General features: G+C 55.2%; 1 protein-coding gene across 1 annotated transcript in view; it reads left to right on the top strand.

Annotated features, from left to right (window-relative positions):
• Positions 1-1,864: 1,864 nt before the first annotated feature.
• Positions 1,865-14,975, top strand: part of TTC34 (tetratricopeptide repeat domain 34) — a 39,675-nt gene continuing 26,564 nt past the window's right edge. The window contains exons 1-3 of the mRNA XM_054443530.2: positions 1,865-2,648; positions 11,223-12,054; positions 13,805-14,030. Of these exons, the coding sequence (XP_054299505.1) occupies positions 1,865-2,648; positions 11,223-12,054; positions 13,805-14,030 (1,842 nt within the window). The remainder of the gene's footprint in view (positions 2,649-11,222; positions 12,055-13,804; positions 14,031-14,975) is intronic.

The following is a 14,975-nucleotide window of genomic DNA, read 5'->3' on the forward strand; positions in this document are numbered from 1 at the left end:
TGGTGTCTGGGCACCTTGGCATCCTGAATTGGGAGGGACCTCTCTCAGGGACGCACCACCCCCATTCCCCCCACTCATGCCTGCCCTCCAGGGCAGCTGCCGGTGCTGCGGTCTCAGTTTCAGGGATGTGAGCCTGCCTCCAGCCACCCCACTCAGTCTTTCTGCTCCTGCGGCATGGGCTGGGGGTGGCCACTGGCTGGGGGTGGCCACGGGCTGAGGGTGGCCATGGGCTGAGGGTGATGTTTCCTAAAATAGTCCCGATGCTGCCACCCCTTCCCCAGCAACAATCAGGGTGTCCCTGGGCAGTAGGCTCAGGTCATGGCTCCCAGAACTGCCTCTGGGCCTCAACCTGGTGATGGGGGAGGGGTGTGCCCTCGGCTAATGTGCCCTGCCCTCCCCAGGGCACAGCTGGCTCAGCTGGCGCAGGCGGGACAGGGCTGCCTAGGCCTCTCAGACGGAGGAAGGCCAACGGAAACGGGCTGGCTGTGCACGGAAGGTCCAGTCCCAGCTGCCGGCACAGGGAGCAGCCTGTGGGGAGGGGCCCCAGGACCGGGTGACAGGGCCCTGCCAGAAAAGGAGTGAGGCTGGGCGGTGAGGGGTCCGCATAGCAGCCCAGGCGGAGTTCTGGGGGACAAACCCAGAGCCTGAGTGCACTGGGTGGGCAGGCGGCCCCCATCTGCCTCCAGGAAGCGCCCTCCTCATCTATGGGGAGAGGAGGCTGGGGGCACACTGGCAGAGCAGGCAGGGTGGAGGCTGGCCCCGGGTGTGGGGGGCTCTACCCCACAGGCCCCTTCTCCCCCAACACCCCCGTGAACTCAGGGTTCTCTGCTCTGAGGCAGCCCATTGGAGCCTGGCTGGGGCAGTGCGGGTGGGACCTCGGCCTGATCGTCTCTGGCCACAGCGGGGCGCTGCGGGACAGCCAGGAGACCCAAGGGTGTTGACGCTGTCCCGGGAAACCGCGGGCTGTGCCTTCCCCAACCCACACGGGGCGGTCACAGGAGCCCCACCCAGGCCTGGGCCCTCCAGCCAGCCACATCCCTCCGTCCCCCACCACCCACAAGGGAATCTGGGTCCCCAGGGCACAGCCGGCTCAGCCTCCAAGCTGCAGGCGAGTGAGTGTGTCTGTGTGTGTCTGAGAGGGGATGCTGGGGGCTCCCTGTTTGATGAGGGAAGAAAGGGCTGTGCAGAGCTAGTTCGTCAGGCCAAGTAGCTTGGGGACCGGGAAGAAGGGAGTACCAGGGGCTGTCCCTGGAACCTCAACCTCAAAACTGAACCCCCCGACCCATGGTCTAGGGTGGCTTCCCTGACCCAAGGGCCTGGCAGGTGCTCTTGGCGCCCCCCTCGAATGGCCCAGGTGGGAGGGGGTGGGCAGGGGTGTGGTCCTACGTCCCACTGAGAGGGCTGCCTGGACTGACGGGGGGTGTGCCTTCCTGAGGGTCTCAGGGGGGTTGGGAGGGACAGAGGGTGGGTCTGGGGGTCCTATCGCTGGGCCCTGACCCCTCAGGCCACCGTAACCCTCCCGACATGGGCACTCAGGGGTCAGATGTTCTTAGAGGGAACTGAGCTGGGTGAGGTCACTGTCTCATTCTGCAGAGGAGGAAGCTGAAGCCCCAGAGGTGAACAGTGGGCTGGAAGTCGGCCTGGGACACCTGGTAGGCCCCATGCCACCAGCCCAGGATCCCCCCAGTTTTCACCCAGTGGGGTCTGCACTGACCCTGGGGTCAATGGGAAGGGGTGGAGGTGGCTTGAGGCTGGCCACGGGTGGCCACAGGGCAGGTGAACTGGCCACCCTCTGTGCACTCACCACACTCCCCCACCCCCAGGTACTCTGAGGACCAGACATGGGCCCGTCGGGGTCCCAGACATGATGTCGGCCCAGGAGCTCGTGGCCTGCCTCTGCCGGGAGGGGGAGCAGCACTTGGCGCTGGGGGAGCCGCCCCTGGCCACCGCCTTCTACCTGGCTGCATTCAGCTGCCACGCCCCCTCGGCCCTGCAGAGCGTGCGCACTGCCCTGGCCCAGGCTCGAGGGACGGCGGTGGTGGCCACCCTGGAGTCCTGGTGCCGCGGGGACAGCCAGATCCCCGCCATCCACTGGGACGGCATGGCAGTGGTCTCCCTGACAGGGTCGCTGGCCTCTGCCTTCCTCGGCGCCCTCTGCCCAGACCACCCCGCCGCCATCCTGCACCTGCTGGCAGGTCTGCTGGCCCGCGGGCGCCACGAGGAAGTGGTGCAACGCTGCAGTGCCCTGCTGGACTCTCACACACAGCAAGTCCTGGAGCTGCAGCTGACCCGCGCCCTGGCCTGGGTCCTGTCCGGGGTGCAGAGAGCGGATGGTGTGGCCGCCTATCTCCAGGCCTTCGCCTCCAGCGCCGACCGGACTGTAGCTTTCATTCGCACCCACCAGCAGCCCTACCTCCCCACGCTGCTGAGCGCCCTCCAGGACTACCTCTCGGGGCACCCGAAGGCTGAGCACAGTGCCGGCCAGCAGGAGACCGGTGGCCAGCGACTCCTGGCGGCTCTGGACCCCAGGGGCACCCGGAGTGACACCCTGTCACCTGAAGCTCTGCTCCACAGCGGCAGGTATGAGGACTGCCTGGCAGCATGCAGCCGGGCCCTCGAGGCCCATCCCACCGGCAGCGGACCCCAAGGTAGGAGGATGGCATGGCCCCTGCAGAGCCAGCGTGAAAGCTGCCCCCACCACTCCCTCCCCACATGGTTATGTCCTGCCGTGATGGGGTGAGGCTGTGCTGGGGCTGGGGTGCCTCAGTGACAAGAAAGTCAAGCCCTGCCCCTTTGGAGCACCCAAAGACACAAACAAAATGCATGCTTTAAGAAATGGGACGGGCAAGGTACTGCTCCAGCCGGTAATCAGGGAAAGCTTCTCAGGAGAGGGGTCATTTAGGCTGAGACTGAGGGTTCCAGGCAGCAGAAGCGAATGTGCCAAGTCCTTAGGGGAGCAAGAGCTTGGGCTGCCCCTGCCACTGAGGGGGCCGGGGCGACTGTTGGAGGGAAGAGGAAAAGGGATGGGAGACTGAAGATGGCAGTTGTGGGGCTAGATCCTGCTGGCCTCCCAAGGCCCTTGGATGTTACCCTCAGTGCGTGAGGCTGAGCTGTGGAGTGAGGTGCTCTGAGCTGCATTTTTTTTTTTTTTTTTTTTGAGACGGAGTTTCGTTCTTGTTGCCCAGGCTGGAGTGCAGTGGCACGATCTCGGCTCACTGCAACCTCCACCCACTGGGTTCAAGAGATTCTCTTGCTTCAGCCTCCCATGTAGCTGGGATTACAGGCACCCACCACCATGCCTGGCTAATTTTTGTATTTTTAGTAGAGACGGAGTTTCACCACGTTGGCCAGGCTGGTCTTGAATTCCTAACCTCAGGTGATCCACCCGCCTCAGCCTCCCAAAGTGCTGGAATTACAGGCATGAACCACCGTGCCCGGCGTCTGATCTGCATTTTTAAACTTTCCTCTGGCTGCTGTGTGCAGAATGTGCCAGAGGAGCCAGAATAAGGACAGGACCTGCTGGAAGGCTGGGAGGTTGGGAGGCTGGGAGGCTAGGAGGCTTGGAGGCTGAGAGGCTGGGAAGCTGAGAGGCTGGGAGGCTTGGACAATGGTTTAGGAGAGAGATGATGGAATTCAGATCAGGGAGAAAGGGTTGCAGAGAAACCATGTGTCTGAGAGTTAGAAGTGACGAGATTGTGGGGAGATTTAATGGTGGAAAGACAGGCACAGAGAAGGACGGTCAGGAAGGTTTTCTGAGTTCATCTTGAGCAATTGAACTGCGGAGGGAAGCGCGGATGGGAAAAGGGGTGTCAGAGGTTTAGACATTCCCAGTTTGAGACACTGCTCCTGCCTGGTCCCTTCACTGCCTCTTCCTTCTGGAGGAGCACCAGGGGCCACAGCCCAGCCTACTGCCAGCACCCTGCCACCCTTGGATCCACGAGTGCCTGAGACGAGGCTGCATCCCCACCCCAAAAGGCTGCTGTTTGGATTCAGTGAACACGCATAGCAAACCCTCAGAATAATGTCACCTACTTAGTGCTTTACACACAGTCCTTTGAGCCCATCAAGCCTCATGTCATTAGACAGCCGGACAGGTGAGCCCTGAGGTGAGAGGAGCTCAGTTTGAAAGGGAGATTTAGAGTCAGCACGAATAAGAGATTGAAAGTCAAGGCTCCTGATAGAGGCAGGAAGTGGGGCCACGAGGCGTCCTGGAGCAGACAGGACCTCCCTGGCGTGAGTGTCCTGCAAGGCCCTGCCCTTTCCTTGTGCCCCACGCCCCCAGCCCCCATCCCAGGCCAGCAGACATCTGGAGGTGAGGATGGCAGTATTAGCTGCCATTTACTGAACAGCTTGTGGGTGGGCCCCATTTGATGGGTTTGATATGCATAATCATGGAACCTGCAGAGCAGCCACCATCCCCACGTGACACGGGGCTGCCAAGGGCACACGGAGTGGAGGCGGCTGGGACTTGGCCCCTGGGGTGCTCCTAAGCGCCCTCCATACTGTGCTTCCGGGGAGGAGCAGCCCAGGAAGGCAGGAAGAAGGAAGAAAATTCGGAGCCCGTGGGGTGACAGATCAGGGCCAGAAGAGGAGGGTGTTTGCAAGATAAAGACAGGTGGACAGCACTGAGAGTGGCCACAACGTCCATAAGGAGAGGACAAGGAGCATGCGTTGGGCATGTGGTGCCAAGGTTCTTGGTGACCCCAACGAGAGGGTGGGGCAGGAACCAGTTAGAGAGAGCTGCAAAGTGAGCGGGAAAATTTGTTTCTGGAAATATGCTCAAATATGTTGAGCATTACCAGAAAATGATCAACAAAGTCACACCGAATCCTGAGCTTCTGAGGAAGGAGGGGACCCTGGGTGCCCAGAGCACAAGCACTCAGGGGCCGGTGAGTGGGGATCATGCCCACAGCAAGGGGGCCCCAGGAGGGAGGGGGCCTTCCACTTTAATGATCATGCAGGGGCAGGGCACGAATTAAGGGTGTGGGTGGGGGTCACACTAAAGCTCCCTGCAGAAATCCAGAACCCCCCAAGGGTTGCAGCCTTGGGGAATGTGAGGGAAGACCCAGCTCCTCCAGGAAGGCCACCAGAAGCTCATCTGTGTCTGCCATGGCTCTGGCATGTACAGGGAACACCTGCCCTAAGAATTGTGCATCCATTAGACCCAAGTCACTTAGGTCAAGGGACTCCCCACATCGCCACCACCAGCACAAGCATGGCTTATGATGAGAAGAGAAGAAATGAATTTTCCTATAACAGACTTTTTAAAATGTAGTTTCCTGCAACAAATGACCTTCCATCTGGAGGTTACTTTCCAAAGTCCTTGGAAACATTGCACAAACCAGTCGCTCCATTTGTACTGCTGTGACAGAATGCCATGGGCTGGGTGATCCATAATGAGTAGAAATGAATGAGCTCCAGTTCTGGATGCTGGAAACCCAAGACCAAGGCCCCAAGAGGCTTGGGGATTCGGATTCCAAGATGGCGCCTTGAATGCTGCATCCTCACTTGGCACAAGACAGAAGAGCAAAGAGGCGAAAGGGGCTGAACTTGCATTAATCCCACCCAGAAGACAGAGCCCTCCTGGCCTAATCATCTTCAAAGATCTGACCTGTCAATACCATTACAATGACAGTTAAGTTTCAGCATGAGTTTTGGAGGGGACAAACACTCAAACTGTAGCAAAACCCTTCTATAATCTGGGAACTTTCTTTGCCCTCTTTAGTAAGTAGACATGCAGGGACACACTATGTATGAGGACAAGATACAGAATAAATACCACTTTCACTCAAGGTAGCTGCTAAGTAAGCATCCAGGTACCATAGCTCCCTACATGCTTGTCTTCCCAAAGGACTGGGACGACCACTTTTGACTTGTTCAAGGTTCTTCATTAAGAGCTGCTAGGAAAGGTGACAAAGCATAGCTGTGATTCCTGCATTCCTCCCAGCAAGACGCAGGGTCTGTTCTCCACACAGAATCTGACATGGCCTTTGCCTTGCTGGGACCAGTAGAATATGGTGGAACTGATGGCTTGTGCTTCTGGAGCCCAAGCCTCAGAGGCCCCACAGCTTCCACCTTCACCTTGGAATGCTCCCAGGGCCATGTAAGGAAGCTGGAATCATGACCAGTGAGAGAACACACAGACAGAGGCTCAGCTGACATCCATCACCAAGGCCCCGGACACATGAGCGAGGCCACCTTAGATTCTCTTGTCCGGTAAAGCCACTAAATGGCTGCAGCCACCTGAGTGACCCCTGGTAAGACCAACAGAAGAACTGTCCAGCTTAGCCCAGCCCAAACTGAGGAATAATTATGGGCAAATATAAATGGTTGGATTTTCCTTTTTGAGACAGGGTCTCGCTCTGTCTCCCAGGCTGAAGTGCAGTGGTGCAATCATGGCTCACTGCACTCAATCTCCCAGGCTCAAGCAGTCCTCCTGCCTCAGCCTCCCAAGTAGCTGGGACTATAGGTACATACCACCACAACTGGCTAATTTTTTTTTTTTTTGTAGAGATGGGGTCTCGCTATGTTGCCCAGGCTTGACTGTTGTTTTAAGCCACTAAGTTTTACAGTGGATGGTTATGCAGCAATAGTTAGCTGAAATAACTGCTGACTAGGTCAAAACATCAGTTTTGATGCATTTTAGGCAACATTTGGTCAAATATTATAATATAGAATTTAAAATTTTATGTTTCCAGAATTAGATAATTCACTACATTAATAATTAATGGAATAAAGAAGAACATATTATCATTGCAGTAGATTCAGAAAAACTGTTTTATAATATTTAACATTCCCAGAATTTTAACAATCAAGAAACAGAAGAAAACTTACTTAATTGAAAAAGATAATATCTATCCTAAACCCACCATAAATATCATACTCGATGGTGACAATTCAGAAGCCTTCCATTTAAAATCAATTATGAGGAGGCTGTGCACTCTCCCAGTTACTCATCATTGTGCTAGAGATCCTAGCCAATGCAATAAGGTAAGAAAACAAGACAGAACATGTAAGACCAGAAAGGAAGTCACAAAGTTATCATTATTCCAGGCAATATGATTAGCTATGTATATAGAAATTCCAAAAGAAGCAACAAAAAGGTATTAGACATAGTAGCAAAATTTAACAAAATATGCAAAACATTATTTATATTTATAAATACCAGCAACAAATAGATGCTCTGTGGTTTTAAAATATACCATTTACCACAGGGACAGAAAATGATTAAGTTCTAAGAGTCACATGACTTTATGGAAAAAGTATAAAACTTTATTAAAAGATAATAAAGAATACCTATAGCCATGCCTCAGTGGCTCATTCCTGTAATCCCAGCACTTTTGGAGGCTGAAACAGGAGGATCCCTTAAGCTCAGAAGTCTGACACCAGCCTGGGCAACATAGTGGGAACTGGTCTCTACAAAAAATTTTAAAAATACAAAAAAACTTATCCAGGCAAGTGGTGCAAACCTGTGATCCCAGCTACTTAGCAGACTGACATGGGAGGATCTCTTAAGCTTGGGAGATGAAGGCTGCAGTGAGCTATAATCACACCACTGCATGCCAGCCTGGGCAACAGCAAGACATTGTATCAGAAAAGAAAGAATATCTATATAAATGGAGAGATATTCACTGTCCACAGAAGAAGAAGGAGGAGGAGGAGGGGAAGGGAGAGGTAGGGGAGTGGGAAGGTGGGAAGGGGGAGAAGAGGAGAAGGAGAAGCAGAAGATGGAGAAAGAAGAGGTGGCAGTAGGAGGATTTGCTCTACCAGTTAATACGAAGCTATACTAATCAATATGGAAGTTTATTGACTTCAGGGATAGATAGAAAGACCAATAAAATGAATTAGAGAGCTCAGAAGTGGACCCACATCGATCTAAAACTTAACAGGTGACAGATGAGTGTTGCAAATCTATAGGGAAAGAAAAGGAGCATTATTCAATGGAGGGTACTGATTTCCTACCTCTCACCTTGCAAAAAAGTGAATCCCAGGTGGAAACTGCTGCATTTTACAGTTTCTAAAACAAAATATCTGAGAATGTCATTAAGATTTCTATGTACAGGTGGGCTTCTTAAGATACAAAACAGGGAATCAATAAAGAAAAATTTAATACATCCGATTAAACTAAAATTTAAAACCTCTATTTTGCCCATAACTATAGAAAATAAAAAGACGATCCACAAAAGGAGAAAAATGCTTGCAAAATATACAATGAGCAAATAAATTAGTATGCAGAGTATTTGAAGAACTCCTACATATCAATAAGAAAAAAAAATTCAATACAAGACTTGGCAAAAGCATTCCCCAAAAGAGGAAACACAGATGGCTAATAAAACATGTGAACAATATTCAGCATCATAGTAATGAGACAAATGCAAAATTAAAACAATGAGAAACCATTTTCCACCCACCAGATTGGGGAAAAAAATTAATAAGTAAACCTCACTAGTCATCAGGAAAATAGAAATTAAAACAATAATGTGATAGCATTTACATTCCTCTCAGCCAGTCAAAAATTGTCTATCTAACAATAGAAGATCTGGCTGCAAGTTGGCTTCGAGTCGCTGTGGAATAGCTTGCCTACATGTCCCACAGATAACGATTATAAAAGCTGGACAAAATATAAAAAGTGACTATTTGAAGGCATGGATTAGTAACCACATGCAGGCAGAAACTAGTAGTTGACCCTTGAACAATGGTATTGTGTGAGGTGAGATGTGCACCCTGCAGCTCTTCACCTAAGGGGGCTCCTCAATCTATGAGTCATTGTTCAGCAGATGCTGAAGTTCTCCTGGCTTGAGGTAGCATAGGACAGTTCCGGGCTGAGAAAAATGGATGGAAAGTTAGATGAAGAATCTTGAAAAGGAGGGAGCCACAGAGGGGGTGCAGCCCCAAATCTGTGTATTAAATCTACTGAAATCTCCAGCCTACAGAACTGCACATACAGAGGTAAAGGCTAGCTGGGCTGAAAGAACAGGCACTGGAAGCTGCATAAGCTAAATGGAGACTTCAGCTCTGTCCACCAAAAAGCAATAGAATTTGGAGTTTAAACCCAGCCAATTTCACTGCTACTAAAACAAAACTCAGCTCTCTTTAGAGGAATGTAACTGAATCCAGAGTCTCCACAAAGTGTCCATCATGCCTGGTGTGTGGGAAGAAACTACTATTCACGCAAAGAGACAGGAAAATAAAATATGAGCTACAGTCAGGAGAAAAAGAAATCCCTAAAAACTGACTTCAGGAAAATGTGGACGTAATGATGGAACTGATGTGGAATCTTCATAGATAAATGGAAATTATATAAAGGAACCAGTACTTTGGGAGGCTGAGGCGGGAGGATCACCCGGGCCCAGGAGTTCAAGACCACCCTGGGTGACAAAGTGAGACCCCCAACTCTACAAAACATCCAAAAGTTAGCTGGGTATGGTGGTGCATGCCTGTAGTCCCAACTACACAGGAGGCTGAACCCAGGAGGTGAAGGTTACAGTGAGCCGTGTTTACACCACTGCACTCCAGCCTGGGTGATGGAGCAAGACCCTGTCTTTAAAAAAAAAAAAAAAAAGCATATGGCAAGTCTAGAGTTGAACAGTGCAATAACTGAAATGAAAATATTAGAGACAGCAGAAGGGTCGGTGAACTTGAAGACAGAACAGAAATTACTCCATATGAAGAACAGAGGAAAAATGAACAGAGGCTGGGTGACCTACAGACAATATCAAAGTCTCGTGTGTGTAACTGGAATCTCGGAGAGAGGAGAGACCACCCTTTCACGTGGGAACATAAATAACAGCCCCCCCATCACCCCCAGGCCCCAAGGGTTCTCCCCTGGCTGCAGCTCCCTCGGATCCATGAACTAGCACAAAAATCAGGGGTAATGTTGTGTTCAAGGGTCAGTAGCTGACAGGAAAGGCTCAAAGTGTCTTTTACTTTGGCCACCAGAACTAGACAGTGTGACCTTGTGGCTGCTTGCGTGGCTAGTCTCAGGGCGCGAGACACCTTCTGTGCTGGACTCGGCGCTTACCACAAGGGCAGCAGGGCAGTGACCTCAGCGGCTTTGCTTCTGCGCCCTATGTGGTATTTTGCCCTCTCCAGAGTCCTGTTTGAATGCAACAGATTGTTGCTGTTGTTGCTATTGAATGGGGTTATAAGGAAAAGCTGTTTGAAAATTCTGAAGGAGTCAGTGCAAAAAGCACTGAAGCAGAGGTTCAGAGGTCTGGGATGGACCCTGAGAACGTCCCTCCCCTGCAGCATCTTCATAACCTGTAAAAATAAGGGCCATGACCTGAAGCCCGCCCAGCACGGAGTGTTCCCCGCCTCTCTCAGTGGCATGTGCACTCTGCCTGGGGCCTTTTTTGGGATGGGGTGGCTACACTTCCCTTACCAGTCAGAAAGCCCCATTCACGTTTGCTCAGACACACTGGGGTGGCGGGCAGGTGCGCGGGGAGGGTGCTGGGGGAGTGGGGGTGGGGATGCTGCCCCTGACCTCACTGACTCACACGATGCACCAGGCCCCTTCCAGGCACTGGATGTAGGTAGATCCGTTTAATCCTCACACCCTGCGAGCGTGGATCATTATAACCCATTATAGTGCAGACCGGGGAACAGACGCAGGAGACTCCGTAAATGCCCAGGTCCACCCTCAGTAAGCGGCAGGGCGTGCACCTCCGGTCCTAGACCTGAGGGAAGAGCTCTGCTTCACAGAGGGAAGGGCTGGGTCCCCACTTGGCCCAAAGAAGGCAAGAAACAAAGGCGCCCAGGAATAAATGGCCGCTGCAAAGCTCATAGAGTTGGAGCCTCAGCTCTGCCCTGGGAGTGGAGGGGCAGTGATTCCCAGAGGAGGAAACTCAATCCTAAAACCCATTATTTAAATGTCAGGCAAGGGAAAGGCGTTGTCACTGAATTTGGTTTGCACTGAGCGGTGGGAGTGTCTCTGAACCCACCCTGAGAGCACAGTGTCGCTGGCAGGCAGGGCGGCTGCCCCCTCGCCGCTTGCCCAGCACGGTTCTCAACCTGCCCCGTCACTCATGGGCCTCGGGCCTCCTGCCAGCTGGTGTCCCGGCGGTGCCATACCCAGGGCCACCTGGAGACTGGAGGGAGATGCCCCGGGCAGGAGGACTCACAGTCTCCTGAGTCCAAGCCCTGGACCTGGTGGGGACTTGCAGGTGGCACCCCCGGGGAGTCGGCCCCCCAGGCAGGACCCACGCCTCTGTTTCTCTCCGCAGGTGAGCGCCGGGCCGCCCTGCTGGTCACCCGCGCGGCCTCGGCCTTCTTCCTGGACGGCCGGGCCCAGGACGTGTTTTGGAACCTGCAGGAGGCCTTCCGCGAGAGCCCCTCTGGGGCGCGGAGGCAGTTCCAGGCCGTGTTCTCTGTCCAGGACCAGGAGCGCGTCCGGGCTCAGGCGCAGGAGGCCGCGGACGTGGGCTTCGCTCGCTTCCAGGAAGCCGTGCGGAACCATCCTGAGCTCCGCGAGGATGCGGGCCGCGAGCTGCTGCCCCCGGTAACCCGCGCGCTCCGCGTCCTGCTTCGCCTGGCGCCTCCAGGGGCGCGACCCGCGCTGGGAGCCCGCCTCGCCGAGTGCCTGCTGCTGGCGGGGGACGCGGCGGGCGCCCGGGCCATGTGCGAGCGCCTGCTGCGGCCCGCGCGCCCTGAGGACCCTGCCGGGGACCGTGCGCCTCTCCTGGCTCTGCGCGGCTTCTGCGCGCTGCACGCCGGGGACTCGCGGCGCGCCCTGGAGGACTTCCAGACGGTAGTGGAGCAGGGGGCGCCGCACCCGGGGGGCTGTGTGCGCGCACTGTGCGGCCGGGGGCTGCTGCGGGTGCTGGCGGGCAGCGCGTTCCTGGGCACGCTGGACTATGTCACCGCCTGCAGGCTGCGGCCCGAGGAGGCGCTGCTGGCCGCCAAGGCCTACGTGCCCTGGAACCAGCGGGGGCTGCTGCTGGCGGTGCTGCGGGAGGAGGCCCGTGGGATGCTGCAGCGATCGCCACGCGCCCGGCAGTCCAGAGCGCAGGACCGGAGGGAGGCCGCGGAGACGGGCGGCCCCACCACGCAGGAGGGGTGAGGACCCGCCCGGGCGCGCTGGGGCTGCTGCTTCTCGTGGGTCTCCTTCGAGGTAGCGAGGGATGTGTTTCCTCCTATTTTACAAAGGAATGAACGGAGGCAGTGGCGGGTGACCTCCCAAATCACCCGAGGCAGGTCTAGCTCCGCGGCTTCCATCGTCAGGGCCGCAGTCCCGAAATGGAAAGGGAAAATTAAAAGCCGCGGCTCACATTTCCTTCCAGGCCTTTCGTTTGGTGCATATAAAATAGCTCACCAAACCCAGTCTGTGCTGGACATGCGATTCATATGCTAATTTTCTTACTCAATAGGTCATGACAATTCCCTTTGTGGCTAAATGTGTTTCCGGCAGCACCGCCCCGACCTGCGCCCCTGCCGCTACTCCTTCCAGCAGTCCTGGGGTTGGTTGGTTTTGTTTCGTTTTGTTTTTTGTTATTTGAGATGGAGTCTTACTCTGCCGCCCAGGCTGGAGTGCAATGGCGCGATCTTGGCTTGCTGCAACCTCCGCCTCCTGGGTTCAAGCCGTTCTTCTGCCTCAGCGTCCCAAGTAGCTGGGATCACCACGCCCAGCTAATTTTTATATTTTTAGTGGGATGGGGTTTCACCATGTTGGCCAGGCTGGTCTCGAACTCCTGACCTCAAGTGATCCTCCCACCTGGGCCTCCCAAAGTGCTGGGATTCCAGGTGAGCCACCGTGCCTGGCCTTTGTTCTCAGCTGTAATCCCTCGTAGGTAATGTCCTGTCTCCAGGATGTTCTCTCCGTAAGATGGAGATAGGCATGCAGTTCCTGGGTCAGGGAGCGCGGCCACTTGTAGGATCCTTGACTTCAGGAGCTGCCCTCCTCCCACCACAATCTGGCCACCGCCCATCCCCCACTCACCCTTGATGCTCATTTTGCAAATTCTTTGCCAGCCCAAAGCCCAGTGAGTGAATCCCTAGCTGCTTTGACTTCCCTCGTTAATTGCTGGTAGGTGGCAGGAAGGGGTTTCAGCAGAGTTAAGGCACTGAGTCCGGGGGGTGGGGGCGGTTCTTGGAGGGCACCCTTGATGTCAGCCTCCACCCCAAGGCACACACACAACACACACACACAACAAACACACACACAACACATACGTAACACACACACAACACACCACACACACACCATACACAACACACACACACAACACACAACACGTACATAACACACACACACAACACACAGAGTTCCTCTGCCTTCCGGGTGTTTAATTTGCACGGCTTTGATTTGCTGGTGGTGAGAAACTTTCATTATGTGATGGCATTTATATTTGTTCTCTGGGAATTGTCAAATTTGAGGCTCTGGCCCCATTTCCCAGTGAGCACTCAGTAACATTCCCACGTGGACACAGGAACATGCCACATGCAGCCGTGTGTTTTCTTGTTCTGCCTACACGCACACCCCTGAGCCCAGCAAGGCCAAATTGTTCATCTGTGTTTTTGCAGAAAAGGAAACTGAGGCAGGGTCCACACAGGGTCAGCCCTGCCACTGCCTGTCTATACCATCTCAATCCCACCACCCACGGGGTGGGGGAAGGGCGAGGGAGAGCATGAGGGCCGCGTGCTGGGAATGGTACCTTTGGCTTCTGGAGATGGTGTGGCATGAGGGTCCCTCCAGAGGGAGCTGCCCAGGCCAGGTGCATGGAGACGAGATTTCCCCACTGCCCAATCACCTGGGCAGGTGGAGGGGTTGTCAAAAGGGGCAGGCCCCCCTGAGCTGATCTCCACACAGGGACGCCTGCGGCGTGCACCAGCTGGCCACGCTGCTGATGGAGCTGGATTCGGAGGACGAGGCCTCTCGCCTCCTGGCGGCTGATGCCCTGTACCGCCTGGGCCGCCTGGAGGAGACCCACAAGGCCCTGCTGGTGGCCCTCTCCCGGAGGCCCCAGGCAGCCCCCGTGCTGGCGCGACTGGCCCTGCTGCAGCTGAGGAGGGGCTTCTTCTATGACGCCAACCAGGTGAGGAGGCTTGGGGGGTGACAGAGGGCAGATGGAAACAGGCCCAGCTGGGAAAAGGGCACAGGCCTCCCGTGGCCCTGGCGCTGGACCCCGCAGTCTGGGCTTTGGACCAGGCGACCGCATTCAGCCCCAGCTCTGCACCTGCTGCAGGCCCTCACCTATCTGACCCTCAGTCTCCTTATCTGGGTCCCGGTCCCACGGGTTGTCATGGAAATCAGCTGGGGCAGGTCCCCGGGGCTGGCAGTTTCCCTGCATGCATAGCTGCTTTGTCATACTTGCTTCCACGGTGGTTACGAAGCAGAAGGGCCAGGAACCGACTGCAGGCCGAGCTTCTCTCCAAGTCTCTCACATAAACCAGGCTTGGATGCAACCCTGCCTCGGGGTGGGTCGCCTCCTGCCTCCAAGACTCCCTGCTCCCAGGAAAGGCAGACCCTCCCCTGCCTCAGGTGCTATCCCGGGTTCCTGTTTGAACCAGGGTCTAAAGGTTACGCTCTGGTGGGATTCAGGTCTTGGGGCCTGGGGTGAGGGCCTTGTCGCGTCTTCCTCCCCCTGGGGCCCGGTTTGGGTCCTGATCTCCTTGCCCTGCCCAGGTTCGGATGCCCTGAACCTGCCTCCTCTTGCTCAGCTTGGGGAACCCGTGTGCCCACCAGCAGCCAGCAGGGGGCAGCATTGGGCCTCCTTCGGATGGAGCGGCGGAGAGGGGAGGTTGTGGGGTGGAGGTCTCCCCTCGCCCAGGGACCTGGTCCTACTTGGCCGTGCTGGGCTTTTGCTCCGCGTTGTCTGAAGGACTCCCTGGCGCCTGCTGACCCTTCATGATCTAGAAGCCCCTTCCTCTGCTTCTCATTTGGACCTTGCTCCAGCGCCCACTGGGGCAGAGTCCCCATCTCCATGGGATGGAGAAGTCCTAGGGGACCCTGAGAGTCCCAGCCCACCAATGCCATCAGC

The sequence above is a fragment of the Pongo pygmaeus genome, chromosome 1 (assembly GCF_028885625.2).
Source record: "Pongo pygmaeus isolate AG05252 chromosome 1, NHGRI_mPonPyg2-v2.0_pri, whole genome shotgun sequence".
In the NCBI taxonomy this organism is placed as follows: Eukaryota; Metazoa; Chordata; class Mammalia; order Primates; family Hominidae; genus Pongo; species Pongo pygmaeus.